The sequence below is a fragment of the Bidens hawaiensis genome, unplaced genomic scaffold (assembly GCF_021521415.1).
Source record: "Bidens hawaiensis isolate Kalapana, Puna unplaced genomic scaffold, B.hawaiensis_p1.1 tig00006693_1, whole genome shotgun sequence".
Taxonomy (NCBI): Eukaryota; Viridiplantae; Streptophyta; class Magnoliopsida; order Asterales; family Asteraceae; genus Bidens; species Bidens hawaiensis.
Window position 1 is genome coordinate 684,752 of NW_027491455.1, and position 23,590 is coordinate 708,341.

Here is a 23,590-nt window from a genome sequence, read left to right on the forward strand (position 1 = left end):
TTAGAAAATGTATAGGAGCTAAGCCCAATTTTAGATGCGTGTATAGATATCGGGCTAGTAATGTTAGGATTGTTTGCTTTCATTCTTTTAGGGTCTTGACTAGTTTGGGGATATGTCCCGGCTAGTAGTGATGCCTTGTTTTGTTTGTTCTTTTTTGAATAAAAGTTTGCCAAGGCTTCGGCCTTTTTTTCAAAAAAAAAAAAAAAAAAAAAAAACCGACGAATCTGAGTCACATGACTTTGCGTTGAAGATGGTCTTAATTATTTATGAAGTAAAAAAAAAATTTATCATAATAATCTTTTTCCTAATCCTAATATTGGTAAAAAAAATACAAGTACGTGTAAATCCATAAGGTAGCGTTAGGTATGCAGTAATGATAGGAGGAATTGAATGACTGATTGCGTGGGAATGAAAAAAGTGGTGTTTGGTTGCTCAATTGAATAAAATCACTCATTACACATGGAATCACATTCCATCAAAACCATTCCTTTCTACCCCCCCCCCCCAACCGCCGCCACCATTACCTTACCACCAGCGCTACCACCACCGCCGCCACCGTCATCGTTGTAACCACCACAATCATTGTCATTGCCGCTGCCTAACTACCAATGCCACCACCACTATCATTGCGTGACCACCATCACCGTCGCCGCCATCCTACCACCACCATCGGCACCACCACCACCACCGTCATCGTCGCCACCGCCACCACCACCGTTGCCATTGCAATTTTTTTTATTTTGCTAAAATTCTTTTTGAAATATGAGTATTTTTATTTTATTTATACATTTTTTGCGGATACTAAACAATATAAAATAATAATTTATTCATTCTAATAGGCAATGTTGTAAAACTTCCGAGTAGGGGCCGAGTACTCCCCGATTACTCCCTGCCTAGATGGAGTACTCCGCGCCTCGGCTGAGTACTCCTTAGGTATTTTTCGAGTAATCCACGACTACTCTCGAGTACTCGCAACTTCCCAGTCGACCGCCTAACGATTTTTACAACCTTGCCAATAGGTTAACCAAACAAAACAAAGGAATGTAATAATCAATTTCATTCCCTTGTCCATTCCAATCCTTCTCTCATTTTATTCCCCCTTCATTCCATTACCTCCAACCTAACATACCCTAAGGGTATGTTTGGTATGTCGTAATGGAATGGATGAGTGAATGGAATGGACGTAGGAATGAAATGGACAAAGGAATGGAATAAATCATTACCATTCATTGTCGTGTTTGGTTACCATTTAGAAAAGGAATGATACCACCACCACCACTAATAATAATAATAATAATAATAAATATTAATATAAGTATTAATAATATGAATATTCATATTAACTCATTTTTAAAACCTGGGCATTTTAACGTGACCATTAAACGAATGAAAACAATTATAAAAATGTTGAACCACGCCTGCATGTTATGAAGCATTGAGCCACCAAGTAATAATACTAATATTGTTAGATAATAAGTCTAATATAATAATTGTTATATTATAATATACAAAAATAATGATAATATAATAAAATTAATAATAATAATAACCATGATAATGTAATAATAATTATATAAAAATAAATCATAATAATCATAATATATTATTACTGTTATAATTAGTGATTCCATTTCTTAAATGAAGAAAAAAAACAGCTATACCTTAAAAAATAAAATCATGCATTTAGAAGGATTTTCATTAATGGTTCGTTTTGTTGCCACATGAAAATCAAACATAAGGTGTTTTTTGCTTTATAGCAAAGGTTGACTCACCACGCAATTCTGGTCTCTTATCCGAATTTGAGTAGAATTTTGATTTCTTCTTCTCAATTAATATATTCATTCATCTTAAACCTCCTCAAATACACAGTCGATCGGCCAATCAGGTGCCTTCTTCTTCTTCTTCTTCTTCTAATAATAATAATAATCCCCTGTTCAGTACCTAGAGCATCATCAATCCTATCCTCTATCGCTGAGTATGATTATTATTGTGAGTGAGTTGACTTAGGAGTGTTGATTTGTGTGTGTTACAGAGAGGATGGGTGGAAGTTCAGTTGATGATGACTGGGAGTTGACATCACCTCCTTTGAATGCACTGCGAACGCTTGTTTTGGTTGGAAGGACCGGCAACGGCAAGAGTGCCACCGGCAATAGCATCCTTGGCAAGAAAGAGTTTCTTTCCAAGGCCAGCTCGGGCGGTGTCACCACTACTTCCGAGATCAGGACCACCGTGCTCAAAGATGGGCACATGCTTAATGTCATTGATACTCCTGGTATTCATATTATTATTAATTTTTAATACTCTGTCAAAATTAATGTTACACTACAACAAGATGAACTACGGTAAACTGTACCATAATGATAATTACTTTGGTGCAATACAAGCATAATTTACTCTAGTTCAAGTGTAATTTATTGTTACACTACAACAAAATAAACTAGAGTAATTATTATTACGTTACATTCCAAACTGTAGCGTAACAATAATTATTCTTGTTCAAGCATAGTTACACTAATGGTTCTCACTTCTCACACTTCACATCTTAAATGCTGTTAGTAATATATAAACACTGGTATGATAAGACTGCTAATGGGCTGTTGTTAGTTACCGATGTTTTACTTTAGACTATTAACGGCTAACACAAATGCAGGATTGTTTGATTCTAAAGTTGATACTGAGTATATTGGAAAAGAGATTGTGAAATGTATAAATATGGCAAGGGATGGTATCCACGCGGTTCTTGTGGTCCTCACGGTTCGGAACCGGTTTTCAAAAGAAGAAGAAGCTGCAATAAGTAGTTTGAGGACTTTGTTTGGGAGCAAAATTAATGATTATATGATTGTGGTTTTTACTGGTGGAGATGAACTTGAGGAGAATGAACAAACTTTGGAAGAGTTCTTAGACGACTGTCCTGAATCATTAAAGGTGCACATTAATACACAATGTTTTGCTATTTTTTTATTTTCATTTTCATTTTCAAACTTATTAAATAGTAGTCATCAGCTAATAATTACTTTTTTTCATTTTACTTGTGTTCTCCATAAAGTAAGACGTAGGGTGATAATACTTTACACCTGTATAATAAACATATGTTTGAAAATAATCGGTCTTTGGGTTGTCATTTCTAAACTGTTTAATAAGCATGTCGTGTTCGGATTACATGTTTAAAATGTTTAGTAAAATGCATATGTTAAAGGCCAACCCGTTTATGGCTTTTTAACCAATTTAATACAACCTACCAACCTGTTGATGACCCATTTTAACCTGTTTACAGCTTGATTGTAACTTTGATTCATTTATTACAACCTGCCAACCGGTTTATGACCATTTTAACCTGTTTACAACTTGATTAAAACTTATTAACAACTCACTGACATTTTTACTAACTGTCAACACGCTTAACTCGTTCAAGATAAATGAGATATACGTGTCGTTTTCCAGTTACACGATTTGAAGTGTGTCTGGATTCGGGTTGACTTATTTGACGGTTGACACATATCAGGCCGCATTCAGATTTGTAAATTTAACCCAAAATTGTTCAGCCCGACACGGCCGCCACCCCTACATGCCATCAAGTAGGGGTAGTTTTGGAAATTGAAAATGGCATTAATCACAAGTTTATTTTTCCTATTGGAAACCATTGACTAATTAAAATTAACTATTGGTTCAGGAAACCCTTAGCCTGTGTGGGGATAGATATGTCATTTTTGATAACAGGACAAAAGATAAGAACAAGAAAACACAGCAAGTACAAGAACTTCTGTCTCTGGTCAACATGGTGTTGACTAAGAATAACGGGAAACCTTACACCGATGAGATTTTTAGTGAATTGAAGGTGAACAACGTTATTTTTTATTACCATTTTTTAAGAATATTTTTTAATCCAAATTATACATTTACTTGACAGAGAGGGACTTTAAAGCTTCATGAACAAACCGAAGAAGTTCAATCATTGCAGGGATATACAAAACAGGAGATATCTGAGCTCACAGAACAGATGCATAAATCATATGAAGAACAACTCAAAAGAATAACTGAAATGGTATCTTTACAAATTTAAATTACAATTTACTGTCATTTTGATTTTACAATGGTTTGCATATTAATCGAAAATCAACTGAACAGGATTGCAAACTCGGTTATGGGTTCGGTTATTGGTTCCACAAAGTCTTGCATGTTTGGATAACTGAACCGAATTTAATCGAGTAAACTGACTGATAACTAGATTAATCGGATAACTGAACCGCTTTGTGAATTTGGTTTTCGATTCCACAAGTCTTGCTTATTCGAATAACTGAACCGAATTTAAATGAATAAACCGGATAACAACCGGTTTAATCAGATACTGAACCGAATTGTGAATTCAGTTTTCTGTTCGGTTATCGTTTCCCCGTATCTTGCTTATTTGGATAACTGAGCCGAATTCAGTCGAAAAAACCGAATAATAACCAGTTTAAGTGGATAACTGAACTAAACCAAATAATTCAGTTGAATTCGGTTTGGTTAGATGCACATAAAAAAATTCAAAAAAGAATAAACTGCATAAACTGATTTCCGATCCAATGATCACCCTCATAGTTAGGGAAGGTCATGTCAGATTGGATTGATCCGCATGTCATATTATGCTAAATAATTAATGCCTTAAGCATGATTACAAAACTTGTGTTATTTAAAATTTAATTCAAAATTTTGTATAAAGCATTTTAGGGGTTTGTTGAATACATTAAATTTACTCTTCAGACGAGTTTTGACCAGTTTGGCTCATTCCTTATTTGAGATAAACATAATCATTATGGGTGTGCATGAAACCGAAATAACCGAACCCAAACAGAAACCGACGGTTTGGTTCTATATTTTTGAAAATAACAGAATTTTTGGTTCAGTTTTGCATGTAATTGAAACTGAAAACCTGAACCGGACTGAAATTATGGATTTTCATATTTTTATCTTGTATGCTAAGTAATTTATAGATAGTCTAATCCAAATATATTAGCCTAAATGTATAATAATAATCAATTAATCATTGATGAACAACATGATTTAGGCCCAAATTCATTATTTTGGACCAATTTTTGTTTCGGTCTAAAAATTTCAAGTTCAAATGGTTAAAAACTGAAACCGAACCGTACCTAAGCCCAAAACCAGAAAAATGGAAACCAAAAAACCGAAACCGAAAGGCCATGCAGACCCCTAACATAGTCCATAGCACCTCATTTATAGACAAATGGGCCAAGATCACCAAATATATACCTAATGAATAACTATCCACTGCCACGTACTATATGAATTTACATCTTGCAAAATTTAAGAAATTTTTCTTTATATAATATTTCCTTTATTCAACTCGTGTAGTACACGAGTATGTAGCCTAGCATTGCAAATAAATGGATATATGGTGTAATTGTTTCACAGGTGGAGTCGAGGTTGAAGGAAACAACAATTAGACTTGAACAACAATTGGCAGAAGAACAGCTTGCACGGTTGAAGGCTGAAGAGACGGCTCATGCTGCTCAAATGAAATCAAATGATGAGATCCGTAAGCTCAGGGAGACTTTAGAGAGAGCCCAAAGGGAGACCGAGGAGCTTCGTAAGAGAGCTGAAAGTGGTAAATGTTTAATTTTGTAAGTCAACTTCGGCTCCTTTGTCCAAAAACATATGTATTATATTTTCTATCACAACTGTTTGATAACGGTCTTATGTTCCAACTCACTTGGAATTCTTATTTGTGATATAAATCTAATATTTGGTTCTTGATATCATATGATTTGAAGCACTTAAGCGTATACACGAGCAATTTTATTAATTAAATTGTTAAAATGACATGTTAATTAATATGTGCAACGTATAAAGTATACTACAAGTCTACAATACAAATCTATATTCAGAACTACCTAAATAATTAGACAAAACCTAACCCAAAATTGCATCTAACACAAGCATACAAAACTTTTAGGCTTCATTTTAAATGTCACCATTTAAACCATTTATAAGAGCATTCTCAGTTTGTTCCCTAAAATTATGTGAGAGGGATTTGCAAATTATATAGTATGGTTACGAGTGGTTGTGAGTAGAGGTGAGAGAAAATTTATATGGGAAAGTTAAATTTGAGGTTTCACTGTAGATACTGTATAATTTTTTAATATTTTCATAAAATAGTTGTAAGTGAAAGAGAGAGAAAATATGATGCTAAAGGTATAAAAAAATATTATTTAATTAAACATGAGAGAGAAAATAATTATATGATATATATAGATATAGGTAGGGATGAGCAAAAATCGGTATGGTACCGGTACCGAAATCGGTACCGATTTGGTACCGTCGGTACCGATTTGGTACCGTCGGTACCGAATCGGTACCAAGGTTTTGAGTTTTCCGGACCAGTACGGTACCGGTATTTTCCGAATTTTACCTTAAATACAGGTACCGTCCCGGCACGGGACCGAACATTTCGGTACCGATACCAAAAAATTGTGATTTTCGGGATCGGGATTTTCGGTACCGGTACGGTACCGTGCTCATCCCTATATATAGGGGTAGGGAATGGGCTGAACCCATCATATATTCTGGCAAAAGACAAACTTCCACTTCCACACCCATGCTCACGCCACCGTCCCGACCTGGAAACATTGTAATTTTCCTATCTGACTTGTTTGAACACCCGCTTCTAGCTGCAACCGTTTCCCCAACCTGAACTCACACCCGTACATATCAAACCTCGGTGAGCTTCTAATAGTTACACTGTTGGGATCAAACACCCCACTCATTTTCATTATTGACGGACTTTTAGACCATGAATGAACCCACTTTCTCACCACGATATCATCATGGTTACCGCTTCATGTAACCGCAAAGCCACCCAACCAAGCCTGTTAGCCAACAACTCCCCCACTGTTGCGGTTCCCCTCACCAGTTGCACCGGGTTTCCAAAATAATCATCCGGCAAAGGTGGGTTCAGCCTGTGCCGGTTCCCAATCGCAAGTTTGCACACGGTTACGGTGTCGAGTGGGGCCCGCCTTGCTTGTGTTATGCTCCTCCACAAAAGTGCGGACACCGCTTGCAAACTAGAAATCTTTTGTGTGTTGCATTCGGCATTCGCCTTTGCTTTGAGTTTTGAAACAAAATAGGATGAGAAATTGACGAATCTTTCTTTGAGATCATGTAGAGATTGCAACCGTTCGGTGAACTGATGATGATGTGTATATGGGAGATTAATGATATGATCGCATCCTTCAATGGGTGTTTGTCGAAATGCCTGTGATTTTGATATGAAATCTGGGGTGTTGGATTGGAATGTTTCGCTCCAAGCTGCCATGAACCGTCAGAAAGAAGTTCCATCGGCAACGACGTGGTTAATGGAGCCTCCGATGAAGATTCCGTCCACAAGCTCAGTCACCTGTGAAAGATTTCCAAACATTATGAATGGGAGCAATTGGTAAGGCCAAACAACTTAAGGAGAAAATAGTGTTATATGTAGGGTCTGTTTGGTATGAGGTAATGGAATGGACGACGGAATGGAATGGACAACTGAATGGAATGAGTTATTACCATTCCAGTGAGATGTTTGGTTACTACATGGAAATGCAATGAATGATTACTTTGCGTTGTTTGGTAGGTAGGAAAAAAAAGATAAAATAAAACTAAAATGGTAGTGAGTGGCGGTGGTGTTGGGAGGTAGGTGGCGGTCATGGCATTGGTGGGCGGTGATGGTGGTTGGTGGTGGCGGGTGGTGGTGGGCGACGGGAGATAATGGCTGGAGGTGGGTGGTGGTGGCGGTGTTGGGGTGGGTGGTGGCGGTAATAGTGGAGGTGGCAGGAGGTGGTGGAAATGGTGGTGGTTGGCAACGGTGACGGTGGGCGGCAGGTGGTGGTGGTGGTGAGGGTGTTGATGGCGGTAACAACGGCGGTGGACGACAATGGTGGTGGGTGGTGGAGGTGAGTGGGGTGAAAGAGGGAATGGAATGAAAAAAAAAACATGAGGTATGAATGGAATGAAATTGGGGTATTTTAGAGGGAATGGAATGGACTAGGTAAAGGGTCATTCCATTCTTTTGATCAACCAAATACACTTTTCTCCATTCCTTTACAATGAATCATTCCATTCCGCCCTCCATTCCTGCATACCAAAGCTACCTTATACTTTTATTTAATGACTCTCCATGTACTTAACCCCTCACATGTATTAATTTCATGTTTACGAATTGAGTCTGGATTTGTACTACATATTGACACATAAATTGTACTACATATTGACACATAAATAAGAAAACAATCTCTTTTCTCTTTATTACCTATTTATATAAATTTTGCTAATAGGTCGTTGCTTAACACCAATTTGATGCTTTATATCAATTTATTTTAATGGCGTTTCGAGTCTATGGTGAGCTATTAGGCCTACCAACCACAAATAACCGTGCTTGAGCCCTAGAATAAGTTTTAGCCATCCATTAATAGTTTAACGCTCCAGATATCCGAACCTAGGACCTCTCTAGATGGAAACCCATAAATATTAGACATGATATTTTCATGTGTTGATGTTATTTTTCGTTTATATACGCTTTCCACTTTAAATAAGATTATACTTTGGCCTTCAATTCCGCTCCTTTACCAGATTATTATAACGCAACTGAAGCATCGAATTATATAAAGAGTAAATGATCGTTTTCGTCCCTGTGGTTTGCTACTTTTGCCATTTAAATCCAAAGTTTGCAATTTTGTCAATTTAGTCCTTATAGTTTTAAACGTTAGCCAATTACGTCCCACCGTCTAACGGCATCCAATTATGCCATTAGTTTAAGGGGCATTTTTGTCTTTCTCTTGTTTATTTTTAGTTAATGGTCATTTTCGTCCCTTCGGTTTGATATTTTTGCTACTTCAATCCAAAATTGAAATTTTGTCAATTTTATGTTTAATTTAATTCAGTTTTTTTTTTTTTGCTACTTCAGTCCATGATGGAATTTATTGGTAAAGTGGTTAGGGTAATTCCCTAAAACCGAACTATACCGAAAAACTAAAATTGTTTATTTGATTAATGCATAATGGCTAGGGTTTAGAGATTAACATATCTTAGCAAACATCTGGGTCGAAATCAACATCAGGAGGTCAAAGATCCCGCATTTCCATGTTTGCTTAAGAAATCAATGCACTAAATCGCATGTGTGTTTGATGCTAGACTGTCGCTATCTAGTAAAAAACAATTGAATCAGTGTTTTAATCACCATAAGCTAATCAGGGTAAGTAGGGTGTTGAACCACGAGGAATATGTGGCCAGTGTAATGTGAAATCGATTCTTAACATTATGAAGTAAACTAATAACAGTGCTGATCACACTAGCAATAATTGGATTGATTTAAACAAATATTCAGTCAAACAAAGCAAATCACACCCGGGAATTCAAGTAAGTAATTAACAGTATTCTCATGCAACCTAGCAGATTAATTATCCTATGTCAACTAAAGATTGATTAACGAGCTAAACCTTAGGCATCCATAATCGCTAACACACGGCACTAGTTATCAAACGGTCCTTGCCAGTGTGACTCAACTAAGGGCAATTGTATGTTTCCTTGCAATTAACTAGTTAACACAACCCTCTGAGCATTTATTATAGCAACCAACAAACTAATCGTTTTGATCGATAAAAACCTATACCGACTGAATGCACGGGCATACTAAACATCAATACTCATAGATTAACACAAAGACAATCACAATTAGTTGTTCTAGTACATGAGAAAATAACTAAAAGATTACAAACTATACATCTCGGGTATGATTCAATGGATCTAGCGTCTCGGCATCTCTCGGTCTTCGATTTTAGTGATATGGATAATGTCTCTGTCATTGAGATGAATGGGAATGATGGTTTTCTCCTCTTGCTGCTCTAGAAACTGCCTGGAACTGAATGAATGCGAGTTGGGTCTTCAAAACGTATTTTAACGAAAATCGCTAACTTTCCTGACTATGGGACCCATCGCGTATCGCGATGGCCCCCCTTTCTGGTCCATCGCGATACGCGATGGACTAAAGTCAAACATTTTATAATATTTTAATGGGATCGCGTAGCGCGATGCCCTGTCTTCAATACCCATCGCGATACGCGATGGGTTGCTTCACTCAGCAGCTTCATAATTCATCTCGGTTTGCGTGTTGGACATCCTGGGTCTTCATCCCGTGCTCGTACAGGTCCATATTAATCGTCTTAAGTGCCCGTGACCTAAAATACAACAAACACGTATGAAGTAACAAAGTTCCTAAATTAAACGATTAAAACAACTAAGATAACGAACAAAACTATATACAAATAAACCGAACATCAGTGTTCTTCAAATCGTGGTATTGTTCTTGAATTCGTCGAATTCAACCCTAGAGTTGATGTCGATTTGAAGAATTCAAGAACAACACCACGATTTGAAGAACACACATGGGATCTAGTGTATCGATTTCTTGAGCAAACATGGAAAAGCGGGATATTTGACCCCTGATGTTGATTTCGACCAAGATGTTTGCTGATATGTTAACTCTAAACCCTAACTATTATGCATTAACCAAAGAAACGATTTTAGTTTAATCGGTATAGTACTGTTTCAGGGAATTACCTTGACCACTTTACCAATGATTCCCCATAGGGGAGAGTTTAGGAAATGTCTAGAAACTAAATACGAGGAGGGGTATGATTATTGTTATCGACAGAGTAAATGTAGACCTGTTTTGGTCGATGCTTGATGGTTTTAGGCTTGGACTATATTCTTAGGGGTTATTGATAAAAAAAAAACTGAATTAAATTAAACATAAAATTTTGACAAAATTTCAAATTTTGGACTGAAGTAGCAAAAACATCAAACCATCGGGACGAAAATGACCATTAAACTCAATTCTAAAAAAAAAAAACCCCAAGAATAATAATAATAAAAGTATAAAAAGACGATTTTGCAATTATAAAATGAAATCACTAACCTTTACAAAACATTCACAATCACCCTCATCTTTCAATACTTTACAAAACCACTCCCAACTTATAATAATAGCAACAAAAAACAAAAACCAAAGCACAATCAAAATCAAAATCAAAATCAAAATCAAAAACCCCCATTTCAACCTTGATCTCTCTCAAGCCATGGCTATGCCGGAGCACCACCAGTTCCACAGTTACCTTCAACAGCAGCAGCAGCAGCAATCGAAATCCTTCAGGTATTACCAAAACCCCCTTTTCAAAACCCTAGAAAGTTTAATTCCTACCATAACATGGTTAATCGTTCGTTCTGTTGTTATAATTGGACGATTAGAGGTGTATTCAACAACATGGAAGCTCCAATTGCAGCGTCGATCAGCTACATGAACAACGATCAACCTCAGCATCCTCCGTATATTCCCCAATGTAAACCCTAAATCCCTCTGCTTCTAGATTTTATGGTGTTGTAGAACTCGATAGTCGACTAGCTAGTAATAAGGATTAATTGAGAGTATTCGGATTGGAATTTTATATCTAGTTTTTTAACTATAGGTGTGAATAGTGCAATTTGCGTAGTTGTAATGAACGTTTACATATTCGGTATTCCTATGTTTTAAGTCGATCCACGTGTTTTTTATAATTTTCGTAGATGTAACTTACATGTAGTATATATAAATTTAATTTTTTAAGTTATCATTAGATGGAGTTCTTTCGAGTTCTCATTGCTCAAGTAGTGATGAGCTTGGTATCTGTACCGGTACTGAAAAACCCCAAAAATGGGTACGGTTACTAAAAATACCCAGTACGGTACTGGTACCGGTACTGAAGGCAAAAAGTTGGGAAATAATGGTACCGTACCGATCCCGAAGCCTCAAAAAGTCGGTACCGAATTGGTAACGACGTACGCGATTAGGTATCGGTCTCAAAATGTTATATATATTTTTTCGAACTTATTAATTGGATAAATAAGAATATATTTTCAAATACTTAAAAGATTTTGACCTATTTTGACCAAAATTTGACCGATTATAGGAGCGATTAGTTCAAATCGCATCGGTGACCAGCGCCTATCGAGTGAACGGTGATTAATCGCCGTCTAGAATGGATTTTTACCACATTGTGATTTTTTGGTTATGTTTTGTGTTAATTTTATTGATTGGAATATGTACTGTTGGATTTTGTTTTGGTGCAGTTCATGTGGTAGGGTTTGCACCGGGTACGGATGCTAGTGACGGTGGATTTGAGTTGCAGAGAAATTATGATTTGGAGTTGATGAACAAGAGGCCAAGAGAGCAGCAGTTGTTTGGGAATAATAATGGAAATTCTCAGATATCGTCTATTGATTTCTTGCAGCAACGATCGGTTTCAACTGGTTTAGGTTTGTCTCTTGACAATGGTAGATTGGTGTCGTCTGGTGAGTCGTCTTTGGTTGCTGGGCTTGTGGAAGATGAACTTGAGCATGAGTTGAGGAGACAAGATGCTGAGATTGATAGGTTCATGAAAATTCAGGTATGTTTGTGTGTTAAATAACTATCAAAGCCTAATTTGGTTCAAGACTTCAAGCTCAAAAGTCAAAACTTTATATGTAATGCAATGACAGTATATACTATACTAAAAGATTGCACCTAACAGAATATTGACATTTTAAACTGATGTAATGAACACGTAACAAATGACAACTGTGTGTTTTTCTTGTTTGAAGTTAGACAACACTTTATGAGTGAATTTGATTTTAAGGAGGCTGTGGGTTGAGTGTAGCACACCTATGTAAAAGTCACCAACTTATTGCACGGTGACTCGTGTATTATTTATAATCAAAGTAGGTTTTTCTTGACTAGCTGGTCTGCTCATTTTATTATTGTCGAGATTTACATCAGTTTCTATTTTGTACAATCTAAAGCATTCGTAGTGCTATTGTGGCATTTTCATAGAAATTATAGTCTATTAGCATGTAAGCTGATGCCACCAGTATTTTAAATCTGACTGTTTAATTGCTCTCGTTTAACTCTTATGCTAAAACTGAGTGTCGTTTGTATCATCATTTCATTATCTCTATAATTCATTATCCATTAATATAGTATGCCATTCCAATCCATGTACTTATGAATGGGCCAATTTTGGGTTGTGGCTCATGTCAAAAGGGTCAATTAAAAAGAAGTTAATAGTGTATTTCTAATGCAGACCACCCTCCTAAATTCGTTTTTAGAGTAATTGTGTATTAAATATTGTTTTGTAATGATAATTAACACACAAATTATGTCCACTCTTTAGAAAAAATGAACAAATCAGTGTTTTTGTGTCAACTCAACCCGACCCTGCCCGCTTCAACTTGTATTTAAATTGACTGAACTCTTTATGCAACATGATCGTCCATCATGATACCTCTAATTATCCATTAAATATGTTAGCTAAAACTAGGGGTGTAAATGAGCCAAACCACTTGTGAGCTATTCGTGACTGGCTCATTAAAAGCTCGAATTACACCAAGCTTAAACGAGCTCAAGAATCAAGCCTATAAGCATGTTTAGTAGACAAGCCCGAGCCTTGGCTTCACTTACCGAGTGGCTCGTGAGCCTAATTGTGCCTATTACTTATATAATTTTTATTTACTAAATAAATGTATATTTATAATAATTATTTTAATATCTAAAGTTATGATAAAAAATAACTAAATAATATATATATATATTATGTTATATATAAAACTATAATTAAAATATATATAAAAAGAAATGTTAGATTTTAAACACTATCGGCTTGGCTCGTTTACACCCTTAGCTAAAGCTGTTGTGCTCCACAATGTTAGTTTTTTAACGAACGAACATGAACAAACACAAACATGTTAATTTCCTTAACGAACTAACATGAACAAAAACATTTGTTTGTGTTTGTGTTCGGTTAAAGTTAAATGGAAGAACATGAACATGCCCCGTTCATGTCCGTTCGGTTCGTTTGCGGGCCTACCCAACATTGTTTCTCATACCAGCATTGTTCCTTATTGTCTTATTTATAAGCAAACTTTTACCGATTTGCTAATATGTTTTTTCTATCAAAAAGGCTGACAGACTCAGGCAAGCAATTATGGAAAAGGTACAAACAAACCAGCTTCAACTAATCTCGCATGTACAAGACAAATTCATCCAAAAACTTCGTGAAAAAGAAACCGAGGTTGAAAACATCAACAGAAAAAACATTGAACTTGAGTTACAAGTTGAACAACTCGCCATGGAAGCTGGCACTTGGCAGCAGCGGGCCAAACACAATGAAAACTTAATCATCACTTTGCAATATGATCTTGAACAAGTGTACAACAACAACAAGCAGATCAAAGATGGAAAAGAAGGATGTGGTGACAGTGAGGTAGATGACACAGCCTCGTGTTGCAATGGGCGTGCAATTGATTTTCATCTGCTATGCAAGAATAATAATGGGATGAGGGAGATGATGAGGTGTAAGGTGTGTAAAGTGAATGAGGTTTGCATGCTTTTGTTGCCGTGTAAGCATCTTTGTTTGTGTAAAGAGTGTGAGAGTAAGGTCAGTATGTGTCCGTTGTGTCGGGGGTCAAAGTATATTGGTATGGAGGTTTATATGTAAGGGGTTGTTTGTGGACGGATCGGGTTAGATGAATTTAAGGATTTGTTGTATGGTTTACTTTTAACCTATGTGTATAGTGTTGATGTGTTTTGGTTGCAAACTTGTAATATGCTATGATGTATGTGGACGTGGTATGATCGAATACATTTCATCAACCTGTTGGCATCTGCCAAGAACAACATATGTGAATATTGTTTAGTTATATTTAGGTAATACAGGGTATAACTCATACTCTTATTTTAACAATGTAGAGGGGCTCCTTAACGGCAACCCCAGTGGACCCCCATTTTAAAACTCTTGTTTTAACAATGTGGCCTCAAACGATCCCTTTCTCTGTTTCTAATATGATATTGATTTTGGTGTTTATTGTTGTGTCAAATAACGACTTGTTGAATTTGCGACGTTGTAAGCTCCAGGCCGCACATGGAATTTAGGAGTATTAAACATCCTGATGGCTAGTTGGTGTGATAATCTTGTTTCCCTCGAAACCTAGCGTTAGTCATCATGTCCCCATCGGAACCTTAGGTTATTATATTTTATTAGTATTTGCGTTATGTATACATGTGACCACCCTATTTGGCACCTACCCGCATGTAATGCAAATACCAAATACTCTCTTTTTGATAATAAATTAAAAAAAAAAAGTCACCCCACCCTCAGTAGCTTATTGATTTAAGGTTTATTGTATCATGTTTTTTTTATAGAATACTTCATGTTCAATTCATATTACTTTAATTATTGTAGGTAGCACAGAACGCGTACATGATTTTAGAATTTGACCTTTAACTTAGTTTTAAAGATATTTATTTAACTAATAATAGGAATATTGTGAGTGACATTCAGATAATAAGAGAGAATAAAGTAAAGAAAAGTAGAGTGCGGATATTTTGAACAAATATCAGCAGCAGCAGCAAAATATCTACATGGTGACGTGGCAGCATGCCATGTGGAAAAGCATATGACACCTGGCAACAGAACAGAACAAACTCCATCTCTCCTCCCACCAACTCCACATTATTATCTCTCTAATCAATGGCGGAGGACCAGCTTTGTTCGGAGATGACCGGAAACGACGCCGGCGAGGACAGTTCCTTTATGGTACTATTAATTAAGGCTCTTAGTTTTCGAATTTGTTCGAGTAATTATGGTCCGAGATTAATGATTTCATCTTGTTTGTTGAGGAATTATGATTGTAATCCATTCAATTTGTTTCAGTTCAACTCTATGCATGTTTTTCGGTTACAAATACAGCCTCCAAGTTGGTTAATCTCTTAATCGACACTACATTTTGTAAAGCCGAAAACCGAATTCAATACTCAAATTAGTTATTTGGTTATGGTTACAACCTCCAAGTCGGTTAACCAAATAACTGAATCTCTTAATCGATTATTGTTAACCGAGACATTTTGTAAAGCCGAAAATGAATTCAACACTCAAATAATGGTTACAACCACCAAGTTGGCTAACTGAATCTCTTAGTTGGTTATGTTCACCGATCTCAGTATTTTATAAAACCGATAACTGAATTGTTTCGGTTACAACTCGAACCGATTAACTGACTAAGAATACGATTTCGGTTTAGTAGGTTTCAAACCAAATAATGAACACCCTTATATTGAATGTGTTCACATGAAATGGCGCTCGGGATAAAGAATTTGGGGGCCGGGCAAATCACGTATGTTTGTTTGAACAAGCGTGCGACCCGTTGAGACGCTTTTTTTCATTGCTTTTGGGCCCGTAACTTAAAACATTCGAAAATGCTTTTTTTTACCATTACTTTCATAAGGAATTTGCTTAGAATAGGCAGATTTTTCCTTGTTGATTGTTTGTTTGCCGATTGTTGTCTGAACATGTTTCATGGTTGCTGTTTCTTTGTCAATTGCCGTCTGTACATGTTTTATGGTGGTTGTTTGTTTGTGTGCAAACAATTTTTACTTTAATATTAGAGTGTTTGAATTATATATGCAATTTTAATGTTTTTTTACAAATTGCGAATTCAGGAATCCCCAAAACAAGAATCATCAGAATGGACTGATGAAAAACATAGTTTGTACTTAAAGTCAATGGAGGCCTCATTTGTTGACAAGTTGTATAACTCATTGGATATGCAATGTTGGCAAACTCAAAACGAGTGTTCATCAGATTCATTGTCATCCAAGAAAATGCATGCCCCTTCTGGCCAGGTTTTAAAATTTTTTTCATTCTTTTTTCAATATGATTGCATGTAAATGCAATGTACCTCCATTCATAATCTATAGGGATTTCAAAATTATCGTGTAATGGACAGCGTTATAAGTTTATAACCTAATAAGGGACCCAAATAACTGTACTGGTAAGACCACCCCCGAGGGGGGCGATTTTGGCCCCCAAAAGCGCTGACTAGTAGCTTTTTCTCACGTTTTCCGCCATTGTTGGGGGGGGGGGGGGGTTGGGCACCCACTCATCACAATGATGTGTGTGTATTAGGATCAGATACAAACAACTTTTAACATGTAAACGAAAATATATATTATTACGATACTACTATTGTTATTACGATACAACTTTAAAGTAACTATGTTTGAACATAAACAATTATTCTTACAACACAACTTTAAGGTAGCGAAATAATAAATACTCCGGTTCATTTATTACACTGCAATTAAATGAATTACAACAATTATTATTACACTAATTCAAAACTCTCATAATAATAATAATTATTCAAGTTATTTGTACGTTTTCGCACGCTAACCCCTATTTGAACCCGATCTAATCCCTGCATGTGTGTGTAAACATATATAGTTATGAAAAAGCAAATTTTATTTTGGAACAATTGCATGTGTCTCCATCTAAACTAAATTCTTAAAACAATTGCATATTTCCTCAATACAAGTTTATACCACATGTTAATTAAATTTATTAATGCAAAACACCTATATTTTAAATAATCATTTTTAAATTTTGTACAAGCTTACATTAAATAGTATTTATTATGTAACTTTAAACATTTAAGAAAAATTTATTTTATATGGTTTACTATTATTACAATGTTTACCTTTTATTATGTTTTTAAAAATTATTTTTTTTATCAAAATAAAAAGATTGGTAGTTAAAAATAAATATAAAAAAGTGATGCTGATGTGATGCGACAATGTTCTTGGGTCTCCTTGTTGGGAAGGTTTTATGTGTTTTTGAAGAATAAATGTTTTTCTAATAAAACTTGCTCAAAGTGGTTCTCTTATTCATCTATGAACTTATAAGTTATAACAATGCGCTAAAAAACTTCCCAAAATTAGAAAGTATGTTTCTAACATCATGTATGTTTTAGTTTAAGGTTTTACAACACGGATTTTGGTCAAGGGTTGATTTCAAGAGAGAAAACGTGGCACACAATGAAGTAAAACGACACAATGTTTCATCTAGAAATCCATGGATCCAACATTTTAGAAACGGGAATAGGCATGGATCTATAGAATCTCCTTCACCACGGGCAAAACTATCATCAACTATTTGCGGTAACACATGTCCTTCTATGCAACATCCTTACATGATATGAGACATATTCATCATATTAAATTTATTCCATGTTTTTGTTATACTTTTGTAGAGGTGATGGATCAAAACTTTGTTGAGGAAGATTTTGCAACACAGTCGATGAACACATGTTGTAACAAGAAGAGGAAGGGTAGTTATGGTGAATCAGAATCAGGCAATGATTAGGTACAACCGAAAGTTAATATTAAGAAAGTACCTATTGTTGTTATAGTTCTCGCCCTTAATTTTATATCATATCACCAATCGTCTTTCAACCACACGAATCGTCCCTTACGCTTATGGTTTGTCACAAGCAGCCGTTTAATGACCAATTAACCTGTTTAATATAAAATATTATTAGAACACAAGCAGCCATGCTTTTTCTTCTTCCCGAACCCAATAATGGAGGGTAAAGTGTGGGGAAGGGCAGGGGGTATTTATTTTTATTCCTTTTGGTTTGTGTTTTATGTTAATGGCAGTTTAGTCATTTTATAAAAGTTTAACAGAGAATATAACATTAGTTAGTGTAAAGGACGAAATGTTGACAAACCTAAAATTTATAGAGGATGATTCATGTAATTGATTTTTATTTCTAAGCCTCTAAGGACGATTTGTGCAATATCATATAAACCTTAATATGCAATTCACTATTTTTTTAATAAAGCTGGAAAAGGGTCAAAAACTCAAAGTGGTTACTTCCTACTAGAGGTGACAATATGAGTTGGTTGGGTTGAATCTGGGTGATGGGTTAGAATGGGTTTGGGTCAGGATGGGTATGGGTCAGGATGGATTTTTAAAATAGAGGGTTAGGATGGATATGGACCAAGATGGGCAAAGTTAATCCATCTTAACCCAAGTAAAGGTTAAAATGCAAAGGGTTTCAAAAACCCCTCAAAAAAATATTCAAAAAAGTTAATAAAAAATTAATAACTCAAAATATAAATAAAAAACGCAAAAACTAAAATAACTAAAATGTCTCTCCCGTCGTCCTCGTTCATAAAAAATAAAAAAACTCGGTTTCGTCTCGGTTCAGATTCGGTTTTTTTTTCGGTTCATTTATGCTTTTTTCTCGTTTCGGTATCTATTCGATTTCAATGTTTTCGGTTTTTGTTCGGTTTCGATTTCTCGGTTTTATTCGGTTTAGGATGGGTATGGGTCAAGATAGGTAAAGTTAACCCATCTTTAACTAAGTAAAGGTTAAAATACAATGGGTTTCAAAAACCCCTAAAAAAGATAATAACTCAAAATATAAATCGAAAACGCAAAAAGTAAAATAACTAAAATGTTTCCATTGTCTTTCTCGTTCAATAAAAAAAAACCCTCGGTCTTGTCTCGGTTCAGGTTCGGGTTTTTCAGTTTTTTTTCGCTTCAATTTTGCTTTTTTTCATTTTGGTCGGTTTTGGTATATGTTCGGTTTCGATATTCCGGTTTCTATTCGGTTCCGTGGGTTTTATTTGAAATAAAATTGGATAAAGCTTGCTTTAGTCCATTCTAACTAGGGTTGTCACTTTTACCCGAAACCCGAAACCCGACCCGAAAAAACCTGCACCCGAACCCGAACTAACCCGACCCGAAGAACCCGGACCCGAGAAAAGACTAACCCGAACCCGAACCGAAGTAATTTGGGTTGGTTCTCGGGTTTGATTTATAAGTTTCAGGTCAACCCGAAAAACCCGAATAAACTTTTAGTTTTAAAATTAAATATATTTTTATGTATAATAAGCTCTTAGCCACTAAAGTTATCATAATCTAGCTCTAATCGACTGTTGTCATTATAACAATTATGGATCGATTGTTTATTATTAATTTATGTTTTCCGTTTATTACTAATAGTAACCAAAATCGAACAACCAAATCACGCCCGATTGAATACGATTAAGGCTCGGGTTAGTTTACTCTTCTTTTGAATTGTTTTATCAAGTTATGTTAGTTTGTTATTTGATTATTTTTGTTATAGGCAAAAAAGAATATGTTGTTTTAATATAGCATTGTAGTTTTTAAATTTTTTTTGTTTTTGTGTTTTTTTTTTCTTTTGTTTGTTTGTTTTTTAGGATACTCGAAACCCGATTAACCCAACCCGAAAAAACCCGAACCCAAATTACCCGAACCCGTGAGAGATTTGGGTTGGGTTTCGGGTCAAGATTTAAAACTTTGAAACCCGAAGAACCCGACCCAAAAAACCCGAAACCCGAATAACAAACCCGAAAAACACCCCAAATTCTAACCCATAAAGAAACTCATTCTAACCTATAACCAAAAGTCACTAACATTTTCCCAACCCATCTTGACCTACTTACAAAATTCTTTTATCCATCCTGACCCATCTCAATTTAAAAAGTAATCCAAATTGACCCAAACCAACCCATTTGGTTCCTAGGCCAGTCAGGTTAGGTTGACTTGAAACACTTTCGTTCAAATCTTCTACATAGATAGTTTATAATTGCACTTTGCAAACTATAATTTCTTAATAATAGTAAACTTTTTTGAATAAAAGAATTTAAAGGGTACGCATTGATAACACTATCTGTGATTTTCAACCCGGTGGACTTGTTTCATTCGTAGCTAAAAATTATTTTTCAACCCATTTGATCTAATGAAACAAAACATAACCCAAACTGACTCATTTATAAGTAATAATGGATCTGTATTGCCACCTCTAGTTTGTAAGATCGCATTGTCATGCACACGGGTCATTCTTTTTTTTTTTCTTTTATCAGGTTGCTGCTTCCTTTCGGCACTTCTCCTATAACAGAAATCACTGAAGACCTTATATCTAATGCATCTTTAAGGTTTCTTTCAGTGGAGTTACGATTGGTCATAGGAGTTAGATAGGCGATAAGAGTTAAAGACGGCTTCACTAGAATTTTTTGACCATATGTAACATGAGATTATTAACATGTGCTAGACGCACTAGAAGCCGCTAGCTAGTATGATGTTGATACAAAATCCTATAAACGAATTAATCATCTTCGTAATAGAAAGTATCACTCGACTTCACAAGACACTAGCATGTGATGGTGATGATGATGCATACATAAGTTGTAGATAATATGGATAGTCGTGACACATTCCGTGTTGAAGTCGATGATTTCGTTATTTGTCCGGTGGTTTGTTTGTTTTTGTTTTTGTTTTGTTTTGTTTTGTTTTTTGTTTTTTTTTTGTTACTTGATGTTTCAGGGGGGAATTAGGTACTGGTTTTTGTACATGATTGAAACGAAAACCCTAGCTCAACATCATTCTTATTCACGTATTATTCTTGTTTGAATGTCTCCCTTTCTTCCTGCACAAAAACAAACAAATTCTCGGTATCAACGATCGTTTGTTTTTCTTCTGAGCCGCTCCAGCCTTCCATCTTTGCTCGAATTCCGACCTCCATGTTCTAAGCTCCCGCTCCACCACCAACTTCCCTTCTTTCGCCCTCTCCGCCTTTTGAACCGTAGCAGAGAGCTCTTCCTTTTTCAAAACATTATCACGCTTCACTTGTTCAAGCTTCTTCATAGTTTCCAGTTCTGACTCCTTCACTAAATCAATTTGAGAAATGGCTTTTGAAACGCGATCGTTAGCTTCATCCTCGGCTTCCTTAGCTTTCCGGGTTAGCTCATGGTATTTGTCCACAGAAAGAGTGATTCCCGCCTCGGGTTCACTTTCGTTGCTTCTGGCCGACTCGCTTTCCTCAACCGCGCTAATCGCTCCATGAGCAAACCTTTCACCAGAGAGAACATATTAGTTATGGTTTATTGGTTAGTTAGGTTTTGTTTGTAATTATCTTTACTGAATAACTGTATATATTTTATATAGTTGATTAATAATATAAATGTCTTATTGGGGTTTTCGTTATTCTGTACCTTTCTGATGCGCGAGCTGCCTCGACCTCCCTTACCGCAGCATTTAGTTTACCCATCACTCGGCCTTCTCTTTTTTTAGCTTGTCTTGCTGCTTTTTTGGTTTTCTTCAACTCTTCGCGTGCTTTTCGTGCACGCGATTTAGCTTGATCCGCTTCTTCGGCTGCGTTGTCTACTTGTTTCGGCATCTTTTCTTTCATTTCATTTATTGTAATTTCGGAAACCGTTCTCATCAATTCGGCTTTGAGAGCCGCCATTACAACAGCCTCCGTCCCACCATTCTGTTTTACCGCCACAAGTGCTGCTTTCTCTTGTTCTAACTCCAAGGTTAACGAATTAACATTTAGTTTCATATTATTCACTTCGCTTATCGCGTTTTCGATATTATTCTTCACTTCTTCAAGGTCGGTTTTCGCTGAATCGACCGCTGTTTGTGTACCTTTGTGAGTTTCTTCCATGTAAGACGCGAGTTCCGCTTCCAAATGGTGAAGCAACACCGGAGCAGCGTCCAGTTGGCTGATCTTTTCCAATTCTTCTTCTAAATGCTCCAGTTCTTGTTCATACTCCGTAGCTACTTTGGTCCGGTGTTCTTCAGCCTCCAAATAAGCACCGTGGGCCGACTCTAACGCCTCTTTCGTGGTTATCCGTTTAACAGTCAGATCTTCAACATTTATCTCAGTTTCTGTAGAACTAGACTCAGCCTCTTCAGCATCCTTTATAGCTAAATCTCTATCTGGTACAAGTAAACTATAATCTTTTTCAAGGTTTTCGAGCTTGAGTTTAACCGCTTTGAGTTCAGAAATCGCAGCTTGATGTCGAGCCTGTGCAACTTCTAATTGTGCCTTGGCAGCCACACTAGATTCATCTGCAATACCTTGCTGTAATTCATCCACTCTTAGTATTGTGAGTTCGGCGTCTTGTTTTACTTGACTCTGTTCGGTCTGGGCTAGCTCCAGATGCAGTTTCAAATCCCCCATACACCTCTTTGCACTCTCGAGTTCTTTTAAGACTTGTTCCTTAGATTCTTCGGCGGCTTTGGACTTTTTCTTTAATGACGGGAGCTCTTCTTGTGCTTTTCGTAGTTCTTGTGCTGCTCGCTTGCGCCTCTGCATATCATGAACGAGATAAAAGACATAATAATATAATATCGAGTAAACTTATAATAACTCAGATTATACCTCCGCAATCTGAACTTTATGTTCTTTCCAGTCCACAATTTCGCTGAACATGGAAACGGCATCTTTAACCGAATCAAAGGGTGCCGTCGTATCAACATCTCCTAGTCTACTCTCGGACTTGTCAAGCCTTTTTTCCGCATGACCAAGATCTTGTGCCGAATGACCATCATGTTGAGCCGCAAAATCGTCTTCTTGAATACGTCGATTTGGACCACCTTCTTGAACATGGTCTTGACCCGTAGAACCATCTTCTCTTTGAGGTTCTATTTCTCCATTCCTGACCCGATTACCCGATCCTTCACCATTATCCATTCCACAATGGTTCTAAACAAGCGCCTATACTTTAAGTTACACAATCAAGATCATGATCTTAAGCATCATTCATACAAAATACAATAAGATAGATAATACGTCGTAACCCGCATATTATAAGCAAATTAAATGCATACCGGGAAATAACCGGAATAAAATCCAAAGTCTAATTATTAAATCTGTGTCCGTATATTGCCAACGA

General features: G+C 36.2%; 2 protein-coding genes and 2 pseudogenes across 2 annotated transcripts; 2 read left to right on the forward strand and 2 right to left on the reverse strand.

Annotated features, from left to right (window-relative positions):
• The first annotated feature begins 2,012 nt into the window (after nt 1-2,012).
• On the forward strand, nt 2,013-5,738 carry LOC143633346 (immune-associated nucleotide-binding protein 9-like). Its single transcript, XM_077101668.1, has 5 exons — nt 2,013-2,272; nt 2,651-2,925; nt 3,671-3,835; nt 3,908-4,042; nt 5,413-5,738. The coding sequence occupies exons 1-5, from the start codon at nt 2,038-2,040 to the stop codon at nt 5,623-5,625; spliced, it is 1,023 nt and encodes a 340-aa protein (XP_076957783.1). The 5' UTR covers nt 2,013-2,037; the 3' UTR covers nt 5,626-5,738.
• A 172-nt stretch (nt 5,739-5,910) lies between these two features.
• Nucleotides 5,911-7,414, reverse strand: LOC143633354 (putative acetyltransferase At3g50280; annotated as a pseudogene).
• A 3,697-nt stretch (nt 7,415-11,111) lies between these two features.
• LOC143633339 (BOI-related E3 ubiquitin-protein ligase 1-like) lies at nt 11,112-14,821 on the forward strand. Its single transcript, XM_077101662.1, has 4 exons — nt 11,112-11,185; nt 11,281-11,372; nt 12,139-12,455; nt 14,004-14,821. The coding sequence occupies exons 1-4, from the start codon at nt 11,112-11,114 to the stop codon at nt 14,538-14,540; spliced, it is 1,020 nt and encodes a 339-aa protein (XP_076957777.1). The 3' UTR covers nt 14,541-14,821.
• Nucleotides 14,822-21,299: 6,478 nt separating this feature from the next.
• Nucleotides 21,300-23,388, reverse strand: LOC143633355 (protein WEAK CHLOROPLAST MOVEMENT UNDER BLUE LIGHT 1 pseudogene; annotated as a pseudogene).
• Between the last annotated feature and the right edge of the window lie 202 nt (nt 23,389-23,590).

Excerpts from the sequence above, each read along its gene's own strand:
- LOC143633346 (XM_077101668.1), top strand. The coding sequence starts at position 2,038 with ATGGGTGGAAGTTCAGTTGATGATGACTGGGAGTTGACATCACCTCCT. Across the intron at positions 3,836-3,907 it reads AGATTTTTAGTGAATTGAAG|AGAGGGACTTTAAAGCTTCA; the intron begins GTGAACAACGTT and ends TTTACTTGACAG. Across the intron at positions 4,043-5,412 it reads TCAAAAGAATAACTGAAATG|GTGGAGTCGAGGTTGAAGGA; the intron begins GTATCTTTACAA and ends ATTGTTTCACAG.
- LOC143633339 (XM_077101662.1), top strand. The coding sequence starts at position 11,112 with ATGGCTATGCCGGAGCACCACCAGTTCCACAGTTACCTTCAACAGCAG. Across the intron at positions 11,373-12,138 it reads TCCTCCGTATATTCCCCAAT|TTCATGTGGTAGGGTTTGCA; the intron begins GTAAACCCTAAA and ends GTTTTGGTGCAG. Across the intron at positions 12,456-14,003 it reads ATAGGTTCATGAAAATTCAG|GCTGACAGACTCAGGCAAGC; the intron begins GTATGTTTGTGT and ends TCTATCAAAAAG.